General features: G+C 30.3%; 1 protein-coding gene across 5 annotated transcripts in view; it reads left to right on the top strand.

Annotated features, from left to right (window-relative positions):
• Nucleotides 1-4,076: 4,076 nt before the first annotated feature.
• Nucleotides 4,077-12,721, top strand: part of LOC143239139 (uncharacterized) — a 33,001-nt gene continuing 24,356 nt past the window's right edge. For 4 of the 5 annotated variants that reach the window (XM_076479982.1, XM_076479981.1, XM_076479980.1 and 1 more), the window contains exons 1-2: nt 4,077-4,191; nt 7,782-7,868. In XM_076479982.1, the coding sequence (XP_076336097.1) occupies nt 7,844-7,868 (25 nt within the window). In that variant the 5' untranslated portion in view covers nt 4,077-4,191; nt 7,782-7,843. The remainder of the gene's footprint in view (nt 4,192-7,781; nt 7,869-12,721) is intronic. The other variant, XM_076479983.1, reaches the window with a different exon arrangement.

The following is a 12,721-nucleotide window of genomic DNA, read 5'->3' as shown; positions in this document are numbered from 1 at the left end:
ACCTACTGCCAACTCTTGGGCTACTCTTTTACCGACGAATAGTGGGATTAACCGTCACATTATATCACTCCCACGGCTGAAAGGGCGAGCATGTTTGATGCGAAAGGGATTCAAACCCGCGACCCTCAGATTACGAGTCGAACACCTTAACCCACCTGGCCATGCCGAGCTTAGTTGATAAGCACTTTATCTTCCATTGAGCTTTCTTTCCGTCATCCAAATCACTTGATGTTTTTTCATAGTACTATTTAAATTTAACATTTCTTACTAACGGGCATATCGAATTTACCCATAACAACTACTGCTCCCTCACATGACTTGTCATTTTCATCAAAATAGGGGAGGTTGTAACATCTAGCTATTACCTGCTCTACCAGTGAAGGACACTGCTGTCATTGACCTTCGTGCACAACATGCACTGTTACAGGAACATGCTTGGTGAGAATTACAAAATAATAAAGCTGAATAAAAGAAAGTCAGTTTAATGTTTTCCTAGACAATGTATTATGTAAAAACTACATGTATCAGAATATACGGGATATTTCGATTTCTAGTTTAAAAATAAGAATTTGAGAAATGCGTTATATATCTACGTACCATCCTATTTTACTCAAATGTGTATGGAGATAAAATTGACAGGTTTGTGAAATAAATCTATGTACCAATGCACAATCTTTAAAAATAAAGTGTTTTCCTAGATGTTTTAACGAGTAGCCTTCTACACACTTGAAACTTTGGCTCAAACAAAACATCTGAAATACCGATGTTAATAATGCAGGCGGTTCGTCAATATGCTATTGCAAGCTATGTTTTCAACGTTTCGATTTAGTCGTTTGCTAAAGGAAGGTACTAACACGATAATGATGCTAGATTTAGTACTAGAACATCTAAAGTCTCTCGAAATATCTACAAACAAGGATGTATTTATGAGATCAGTGTAGCATAAAGCTTCGTTCGTTCAGTACCAGTCGAAGTGAAGTATTTATTGAGAAGTCATCAAGTGGTGGTTGAAAATTCAGTGAAGTATTCAATGTGTCAAAAAAAAAAGTTGTTGATCGAGAGGAAACTGATAGAATAAAGTTAATAAGTTAATTGATTATTTTTGTTAATCAGTATAGTAAATTATATTTAACTTTATTAATGTAATATGTATACACTAGTTTCAGAGACCAATTTGGAAAGTTTTTTTGTTTTCTTTCGGAACTAAGGCCTATAACTTTCGTCAAAATAAACGTAACATGTAGCAAATTTTATTGTTTGTTTTGGTATTATGCACAAAGGTTTCTAGCAGTATACGTCCGCAGACATACCACTGTGCCACTGAGAGGCAAATGTTATTGAATAAATAAATTAATTCGTTATTATTTAGCATTATTCTTCCAAAGTAATCCAAGAGAACCCAATGAACGTCAAAAGTGACAGAATACATTACAACAACACTATTCAAATCTGAACAAAGAATAAATATATGTATTGCTACCATCATGAACTATACTTCCGGTGTGCTTAGAAGCAAAGAAACCCCGAGTGCTTAACATAAAACATTGAGAGTTTATGAATAGATGTTACATTAACGTTTCACAATTCAGCTAGTATACTTTTACAAAAGAGCAATACGTCGAAAATATAATTGAGATGCTTATCTAAAATATAATTATTGATGCGCAACACGAAATCGTTCCCATGGTAGTTACTTTTTGTTTTCGTGATATGACTACATAGTTCACTGATTCACTAATTTAGTTGTGCATCTCACCTCAGCATGACCTTCTGAAGCCTACTTAGACACTTGATATTAACTTATGTGTGCGACAAATTATTTGGTTAGGTATTACATCAATTCTCCATAATTTCCATGAGTACACTAAATTTACTCATCTTGCTCTTTTAACCATGGCTAAATCAGTTAATGTTGTTATTATGTTGAATTTACTCTTCCATATTAGTGATACAAGCCCGGCTAGATGGTTAGGACGCTTGACTCGCAATCTGAAGGTCGTGGGTTCAAATTCCCGTCACACAAAACATGCTCGCCCTTTCAGTCGTGGGGGTATTATAAAGTTACGGTTAATCCCACTATTCGGTGGTAAAAGGGTAGCCCAAGAGTTGGTAGTGAGTGGTGGTGACTAACTGCCTTTCCTGTAGGTTTACCCTATTAAAGTAGGGATGGCTATCACAAATAACCTTTGTGTAGTTTTGTTCAAAATTTAAGGAACAAATAATCAGTATATTCTTTTTAAAATAATTAAAGACAGTGTTTTAAACATTTGCTACTTAACACACACACACATATGTATATATGTTTATATGTCCTCCGCTAGTATAGCGGTATGTCTATGGATTTACAACGCTAAAATCAGGGGTTCGATTCCCCTCGCTGGATAGCCCGATGTGGCTTTGCAATAAGAAAACACAAACACGCATATATTTATATATTAATGAAATTTTTTCAAATAATTTTATCATTCGACATGTGACTGTAAAACACATAACTTTGAAATAGAACATCAACATGAAACCCCAAAGTGATCAATCAAACAAAAGCACAGCTGACACATGTTAACAACTCACGTTAATAATTAAGAAGAGATCGAACATTAGTTCAAAATAGCAAGTCGAAAATGATACAGATTAACGGTCTTACATGGTTAGAGTCAACGTTTATAAATTATTTACATTTACTCGCTGAAAACATTGAAAAGTTTAATCTTCCGACATATTAGTAACAATACTATTTATACATGTAGATCACAGGATTCTTAATACGTATAAATAATTCAGGCCGGTACAAAGATGTGTTACAAACAAAATCAGTTGTTAATTTCAAATTAAAACTTTAGTAAACGTGTTTCTTGAAATCAATTACATGAAATTTTGCTAAGGAGTCACTTTATTATCTAATGAATATTAGGTTAGATAATATAATTTCAAACTGTTCACGACCCGTACTTATTAAAACCACCCAAAAAATCGTATCTAATTATTTAATTAAGTTGCGAATAATTTGAATTGAAGTATAAATTAACATTGCTAAAAAGTTTTACCTTTTGTGTTATTTAGACTGAAATCTATTGTAAAATATCTCAATATACAATCTTAAAAGTTTTTTAATGACTTACGTAATAATATTCACGATGTTAGGAAACACATAGGTTCAAGAAATAAATTTAATTAAAAATACAATATCCTATAATCCGAGCGCTTTCGCAAACGATATGGTTATGACTTATCGTATTTTTATGCAACAACATGATAAGAAATTGTCAGTATGCATAATATAAAAACCCATTGATGGTTAAAATTTTGTTGTTGCTGTTGTAGAAACAAAGCTAATAAACTACAAGACAATAAGTAATACGAAATAATTTGGCAGAACAATAAATATTAGAAACATAAGTTTTTTTATTTAAATTTTGATGTTCCCACTGGCTCAACAGCAAGTATGCAGGCTTATGACTCTGAATTGGCGTTTCTATAGCCATGGTTGGCAAACCACAGGTCAAAATTAGAAAAGTCTAGCACAGTTAATCTTCAAGTAGTTTTTCGCGAAAATATACAAACAGAAACCTTATCTCTTAAGTATCATACCATTCTAAAAAAATGGCAAATTTCTTAAACAAGCAAAAAATAAAATAAAATAAAATAATTTGGTTTGTGTTTTTATGTTCAACATTAAATGTTTCTATCGATTTTGCGAACGGAGCTTTGTTGAGAAAAGAAAAAGTTAACAGCTTAAACATATTTTTTTCTCAGTCTCCAAAGTGAGTTTCACCAATTAAAGTTTCTTTATTTAAAAAATAACTAAAATGTTCATTTTTACACAGCTAATAAATTATATTTATGAAGAAATATGAGCACTGAATTTGCGGTTTAAACCTTTTTGCGGGAGATTATAAAGAAATGCTTAAATTTATATAATAAATATGTTATTCTAATTGTTCTAAAATAACATTTATAATGCTTATGTTATAAACATTGTAGCTGATTCAAAATAAATGCTATTTTTAATTCAAGATTACAAATCATAACATTTCCTAATTCATTAATTTAGTTTTTGTATTTCAATAAAGTTAAAACGTAGATGGCGCTGCACGGGCTTGAAATTTGTAACATAGGAAGGAAATGGATCTATTAAATTGTTTCTGGCGCTAATTCTACAATGCTAATTATATACTGAGAAGGAAGGGTAAGGTAAGTATTAGAAAAGTAGAACATTTTGAACTAGTTGTTGAAGTAAAATGCTGTTATTTACAAGCCAATGACACTTTAGTGTCGCAGGGTTGTGTTGCTTTCCCACAACACAGGTGTCTATACTGAGTATGCAATTTACAAATTTAGAAAACAGTTAATTACTCAATGAAATTGACATGTCTTGTATCTGAGTATCTCAAATTTATATGGTGTAATTTATCGTCTGAAATTAGTTGTTCAACAATTCCGCTGATATGTTCAAGTATATCTGGCACAAATATTTACTTATATATTAAGCTATTAGTACTAGAAGACTTAACGTGCATAATACTGTTTAATAGTTATTAATACTAGTATTAGTTATTTATTCTACACTTACTTGTTCCACATTTGAAAGGAAAAGAAACAAAATATTTTAAAATAGCCATAGCACACCTTGTCCTTCTGCAACAACACACTTGGTTATAACAATTAATACAAGTTATGGACAATATGTAATCATATGGCTCTTCTACTTCTAGACTGTCCTTGAAAATCCATCCAAGACAAAGTAAACAATTCAACCTACCATTTTGTTTTTAAATTACAATTATTCTTTCAGTCATAAACTCTTATAAGATGCCATTCTTCAGTGTTGCAAATGGAAATTTAACTTCACAAGCTAATCATGTTTTTAGTATTACAAAAATAAAACTTATTGGTGCTTAGCATAACTTGTTTTTTCCAAATTATAAACTTTGGAAATATCGAAATTGAGAGTTGTTTTTAACAGATGAGTGTATTTGTTTTAAGATTTTATCTAAAAACAAAACAAAGACTTTAGTCAGAAATATTGCAACATCAGTGCCAGCAAATGACAATGCTATACCTAAGGTAACAACACCAAATAACTGGCTTAAAGTATTTGGGTTATTTCAAGTATCAGAGTTTCATATGTTTGCAAATTGATGACTTGATAGCCCATTTGTTATTTTTCATCTATGATTTTTTTCATACTTGCAAAGAAAAGTGCAATGGTTTGCACTAGTCATAAAACTGTAAAGAAGTAGAAGAGGATAGCTTAATTATGATGGTACATTTTTCAACCTGATTTGCAAAATATTTTTTAAAAGTAGGAAAATGGAGCTTAAAATATAGCTTGGTTAGATAGGTTAGGACACATGAAATGTTGATGCTCCAATTAACTAAGAAGGCTCATCCTCCAGGATGTGCAGGAGAACATGAAAAACTTCTCATTATGAAAAGTTGATGAAGATATAAAACATTACTCCATGTTAGAATAAACTTTTTCCCCAATGTCTTGATTTGCAGACAGTAATTATTTTCAAATACTAAATATCTGACAATCTAAATTTGAATGTTGATGAGGTTCAACAACAGTTGTAATAAATGTGTAAGTAATATAAAGTTTGATATTGGAAGCTTTTCTATGAAAATTCTTTAACAATTACAAATTATGAAAATTCTAGAAATACTGTATAAGAATTATTCACTTTTGGTTTAGAAAAAATAGTAAAACATCCAAGAAATGCAAAAGGTACATTACCTTTACAAAATAAATTTATCAAAAATTTATGAACAGTAAAAAGTTAGATATTTGAAAAATTGTAGTGAAATATAAAAGCAATTGAGATTAAATTTTGACAATAATGTCCTGAGTATAAACAAAAACTCCATTTTTTTTGTGAACCTGACGATGACAGAAGAAGGTCGAAACATTGTTTGTTCCTCTACATAGATTTTTTCAATCCATACCAGCTGTTTTTGCATTGTTGCAGAAGGAAACCTCTGTGGTGAAAATATGTAAAATTCATAGATTTAATATTAAAATATAATAACTAAAGTTTTCCTTTCTTTGAACAAACTTTAATCCAAATACTTCAAGGATGCTGGAACAAGGATAAATTTATGAATAATTTTTAATAATTAACATATCATTGATAATAATACTTTAAATTGTTTTTTGTTTGGTTTCAATATTTTTGTAAAACTTTTCAATGGCTGTGTACATTAGCTATTCCTCATTTTGAATTAGAGACTAGAGAGAAAGAGCTAGTCAGCAGTGCCACACACTAATTGAATGGTGAGATTCAATCATCACATGCATCTACAGTCACAAAGTATGGAGTGTAAAGTTATGTTAATGAGATATGAACCAAGGACTCTCATATTTACAATATAGCATAATAGCTACTAGGCTGTGTTTGCTCATATTTTAAAACCAAATAAAATATTTACACAATATTATAGGATGTAAAGGAATCTTCAAAAGTGAAAATTTGAAGTTTTTATATGTAATAAAATAATGTCACTGATATTTTAAAACCTGTAATGCTTAGAATATAAAAATAAATGAAAAGTACAAAGCTAAAATGACACTTTATAAAACTTCAAACTATATTACTAAAAAAGCTAATGTTTTGAGTATTTTTTTACTAAATTAAATAGATTAATAATTGAAAAAAAAATTTTGTATAAATTTGAATCTTTTATTTTAAACTCTTTTTTAAATTCAGCTATAGATATACTATAGCTTTATTTAAATATATATATATATATGACACATAGTATAGTGTTCTGAGATTTACCTTTTAGTTATTGGATAGGAACCACAGAATAAAGGGAGGCTCATTATATAATGTTTTATGGAGTAAAGTCTGAAGTATCTTGAAATGAGTCACTAGTAAAGAAAGAGACCGATCACATATTTAAATGCAGTTAAACACTCCTTATTCTCTGCATTGACAAATGTATTTGAGACCTAAAGGGAAAGTGTATTTTGTCAATTTTTTACTGGAGTGCATTATTATCTCAAAGTAGCTATCCGTGAATTTTCTTGTCCTTAATTACCTTGTCTCACACTGAGAAACCATTGCATTATATAGGGTATGTACTGAAATGCCATTCTTCTTAAGATACAGGCACCATCCACATTACTGATTATCATGCTCATTGTAAAACAAAGGATATTGTATCCCTGAGACATCACCTGACATTCCATTGGAAAGTGTCACTGTTGCTTTCTCTACAGCATTATTATATTTTAGCATTCTTTTTTAAGAGCAAAGAAATAATACCAGTCAGACAGGATTTACAATGCAAATCTCACCCTGTTAAGAAAAAGTAAATTATCTTTAAGAGTTCAGGAGATCCACCATTCAGAATTCCTTATAAATTCACATCATTTTATTAAGCATTTCATAAATTCACAGCTCTTATAATAGGACAGTGTATTTATTTTAGAATTTGGTCTCTAAGTAAATTTGTAGTAAGTTACAGAATAAATTTCACATTAGCTGTAATTATCTTTCTTTAGTTCTTTATGTATTAGAAATATTGTATTTCATTTGAAAAAAAAAATTTAACCACTTATGACTAACATCATGCAAATTAAGAATACTTTCTGGTAATCATTATTTGTTGTTCTTTGTCTTTGTAACTTCATTGAGGTCAGTTGAACTATACCTCTGTTCTGCATTAATACTAGTACTAAATATTGAATAAAAGTGCAACTTTGCAGTTTTTAGTATTCAAAGAATGCAAGATATTTTTTAACTTGTTACTTATTTGTGGTGATAATTATTTTTCAGGATATTTTAGCATGACATCCCTTCACATATGACTTCATGATAAATTTTTATTTGCAAAAAGGATGAACACAAATAGAAGAGAGTCAGGTAAGTGAAACTGATTTCTCTCCGTATGGAGAACAAAAAATGAGAGCTCAGTGTATGATACTTGAAACATAAATAGAATTGCAACTTGCACTAACAGATATTTAATTATATAAATACACACCTACTGCCAAATTATCTTACAACTTTATACACTTTGGTATTGTTAGGGTAAGTCAGTGACACAGCTGACACTTTCTTCTAGTACATTTTTCTTGTTGTTGTTCACAATTGTTATCATTTGCAAGCTTATCCTTTATTTAAAATATTTTTATTTCTTCAACTGTGTAAATTATCTTAATTTGTGATGATGAGAAACCCACTTGAAGTAAAAATGAATTACAGGAGGGCTGGTATGGATATTAAAACATTAATTAAAATAAAGCACAGAACAACATTTTGACCTTCTCAGGTCATTTTCAGGTTAACAAAGTGTTGTTCTGTGCTTTATTTTAATTGAAGTTTTAATACCCGTACAAGTCCTCTTGAGATACAAATGATGCTAAAGAAATGAGTTCCAATTCCCTCAATGAACATGGTACAGGCACTCTATTCAGTCTAATGCATAACTTTGTGCTTTACAACAAACAAAGAAGTCAGCTGTTAAAAATAAGTTAATAATTTTGATAGTTTGTAACCCAGTTTTAAGCGATTCATAGAAAATTGGTTCACATTTCTTAGATCATTCAAAAGTAATTCTAAAATGTTATTGCACAAAGATATAAAGAATGCATCCATAATAATAGTTATATCATTTGTTTTACTGTAAAATATCTGTAAACATAAAAATTCTTTGACACTCCAATTCATTTTATGTTTGGAGAAAAAATATTGTCTTCAAATATTCTTTTCAAAAACTGATTTCCAAAGAAGGCAATCCTTAAACACTAAAATGTAAAACAGTTTTATAACAGTGTCCCCTTTTTTGTATGCAGTAATTAGAAGTAGCATGTATCTTGGCATCTTTGTCTAATGGGCATTTCATTTTCAGTTTTTTTTAGAAGATATATTCATTTACATTGCAATATGAGAATTTCTACTGCCTTTTGAGTAGGAATAGAACAATAAAGTAGCTTCTATATTTAAAATTAGTCTTAACCTTTAATAAACAAAACCAATTTATATTACTGTGTCCCAGAGAAGCTTAGGTTTAGTTTTAGTTCTAGTGCTAATTACACTGCACAACAATTTTTTTTGAAAAGTTTTTGCTGATTGTGACAGGTACCTAATAGGTATGCACAAATATAGTTTTGGTTTTGCTTCATCACGTAGGAACTCTGACAAATAGACAGTTAACTGTTTACCGGCAATAACATATTTAATTGTGTTTGTGTTTCTAATACGCTATTAAGTTCAACATAATTAAAAGACAAGGTTCACAATTAAAAGGTTCACAAAGACCTGACGATGACCGAAGAAGGTCGAAACGTTGTTCGCTCTTCTATGTAAAAGTGTTTTCTCAGCCCAAACGAGCCGTTTTTGCATATAAAATGCCCAACAGTGTTCAAGAAGCAAAAACATTGTTGGGAAGTGTTATTTTCATCATCCATTTAAGGGCAAGATAGGGTTGCTTTTCGTTTTCTTCTTTAAAACAGTCATTTTCTTGAAGACTAAAATGTAGGCAATGACTTTTTTTAATATTTATAAAACAGGCATTGTTTGAGGAGGTAATAACCATATCATTATTAAATGTAACTGGAACATTAACATTAAGAAACAACAACGACTGCTTTTATTTATTTTGTTATAAATAAATAAGGTAACACATGGCTGAACTGCCTACGATAAAGTTTATTTTGTAGTTGTTTTGACGTTAATTTAAATGCCGAAAGTTAGTGAAACAATAAAACCAACGATCTAATAAGTGATTTTTGTAACGTTACGTGGTTGGTGAAGTTCATCGTTGAAAACTTTTCCATTGTAACGCGTGGATGAATTTTTAAAAGTTGAACGAGAACTGTATTAACAAAGCCCTTTAAAATCACATGCTTCTTAATATGAACAATATACTCCTCGTTGTGGTCTAACATACTACAGAAATGACTTTTTTTTTTTTTTTATGAAAGTGTCACGCTCGAGAAATATTATTGAAAAGGAAATATAACGTCAGAATAATTTGTATACATCATCAAATTTGTTTTAACTTAAATTTTTTTTATTTGTCAGCATATAAATAATAATAATAAATACAGTGAAAGACTTTCTTGAGTATACAGTACAGGTAACAAACACTAGATAGCGCTATTTAAAATTTAATTGGGGGATCTTGTGTAGGTCTAATTGCTGGCTGTAGAACCTCTTGTATTTTTCATAAATGAAAATGAAATATATGGCTTTGCATGGTAATGCACTGTAGCTTTTTAACAGTTTCGCATGCTTTGTTTTTATTAACTGCACATGTGTACCCAATAATAAAAATTTTGTAAAATGTACTACATACAACTCACTGCAAGTTATATGAAAAATTTAAATACAACTTTTTCGCGGCTTTGAACTCTTGTGCATGAAACTTGTCCATTAGTAACAGTATATTATTCCGTTGTAATTCCGTAGTTAGTGTTGTAATCATAGGTTGGCTTAAAATGCGAGAAGCACTCGTTATGGTAAAAAAAAAAGTGAACTATTGTTATTGTTTTAACTAATTTTGAAGGGAAATGATGAAAATTATGTATATGTGGTTCACTTATTTTGGGTTGTTATCAGGAGGAGGTAGTTGGGGGTTTGCGAAATACGAAAAGTTGTTATGATAAACGTAATCGATTAATTTTTAATATTTAGTATTTCGTTCGTTTTCCAGCAAACACAAATATAAAAATTCACTTGTATAATTCCACACAGAACTACAGAAATCAAACAAAGTCAAGACTGCTATTAAATAGTCTTTTTAATAGTCGTTTATAGTCTTTTTAAGGAGATGTGACTTAATCTTTATATTCATTTATGCGTTTCTGCCGGAAAAGAAACCAATATATATTTTATTCATTTGTGCTCTTACCCACGCATGTGGTAAGCGTAAGATAACGGATAAAATCCTCAAATACATCAGTCTAATAATAATTAACACTCCTACGAAAAGTGGGGCCTAATAGGCCCCAGAGCAACTTGAAAGGTTATTAATATTAGGCTAATAACTTTGTATTTAAATGAAATTGCCATTTAAATCCATTAATGAATGGATTAACGAGATTCCCACTGTCCCTATCTACTATCTAGCGAAACCACAGCCTGGGGAACGGGCTTGGAGAAATCAGGACTAGAAACGTTTCTTCGTAGGAGTGTTAAACATATTTTCCATATTGCATATGTGGAGCGAGTCTAGTTGCGTGGGTGTAAAGACAGATGGTATAACACTTAAGGTGACCTTGTATCAGTGCCTGTCAGGAACCAGCGCCAAGGGCATCGTCATTTTTGTGACGCGAGAACTAGCGAAGCGCTCGATTCTCGCACTTGAATAGCAGTCGAGTGTAGCGTCATTAGTACTTTAATACGTTCGTACATGTGTCGTTGGCTGAACGTATTGAGTATCATTTACAACTATAACTGTTACGTAAAGAGCAACGAAAAATAGTGGTAAAGAACGCATTAATATTGGGAAAACCATGAAGTACGAACATGGACTAACATACGTACAAGTTTTAATATTGATAGAAGTAAATTATTTTCTTAAGTAAAAGGTGTTCACAAAATATTTCTGTACAATATATATATATATATATAAGTTAATGTCAAATCTAGCAAGTAGAAATGCAACAGCAATAGGAAAACGTTTTGAAACATTTCTACTGGTCATTTCATTGTTTAACACTAACATAATTATAAAAGTTTTGTATTAAAATGTTGTTTGGATTTCTTGTTAATAATTAATTATTTAGATTTATTAAGAAACTTCTTATTACAATTTTTTTCAATAAAATTACTATTAATTGGTCTTCCATGGCAGATTGTAATATTTAAATTATTCCTTTTCAACACTAAACTTTGTTTTGACTATTTGATATGCTGAATATCTTTCAAGAGTAAGTCTTTCATGTTTTATGAGCTTTATCAAAAAATGGTTCACTTGTCATTTTGGCTTGTTGGTTTATTTCAGTATCTTGAGTAATGGGTAACAGGAATATTTGGAAATGTTTGCCCCATTAAAATTAATAACTTGCATCTCCTGTGTTTATGAATGCATGATTCATCAGGAACCTAACTTATATACTGTATCTTAACTATGTACAGGTGAAATGTCTTATTTTTTGTTACTGGCACAAAACTTGTAAATCCAGCTTCACTTCTGTTACCAATTGAACACAATTGTCATATTTGGTCTTAACCTTCACAAGCTTTTTGTTTGAAGTACATTAACAAGCTATTATTTGTTTCATGCCTCACTACTTAATAAAATAATAAAATAAAACATATTAACTGATACATACAATAAGTTATATTAAGAAAATGAGTATGCTTTTAGTTTTACCAAATTACTTTTTCATGTTTTTCTAGTCTAGACATAATACTGCTTGTAACATAATTTTACCAGTAACAAAAAATACATTAGCTGTATTAAACTATCATATTCTGTAATACAGACTATACAGTAATCAGTAATGACAAATAATTCTGCTTGCAATTATGATTAGACCCATGACAATAGTGTTGGTGTATAACTTAAACCTACTACCATTAGAGCAACATGAGTAGTGTCATCAGTAACAACAAATAGCTATAATCATTAATCCTTAATACATGTTGCATGCCTAAAATATAGCACTCTCAGTGATATCTGATGTCTAATGCTCTTATAACTATAGTCTGTGAGCAATATACTGTTTACCTGTAATGCAATAATAACAACAAGTAAACCTATTAAC

The sequence above is a fragment of the Tachypleus tridentatus genome, chromosome 13 (assembly GCF_004210375.1).
Source record: "Tachypleus tridentatus isolate NWPU-2018 chromosome 13, ASM421037v1, whole genome shotgun sequence".
In the NCBI taxonomy this organism is placed as follows: Eukaryota; Metazoa; Arthropoda; class Merostomata; order Xiphosura; family Limulidae; genus Tachypleus; species Tachypleus tridentatus.
Note: the sequence above shows the minus strand (reverse complement) of the source record. Positions and strands in the feature narration are given on the sequence as shown.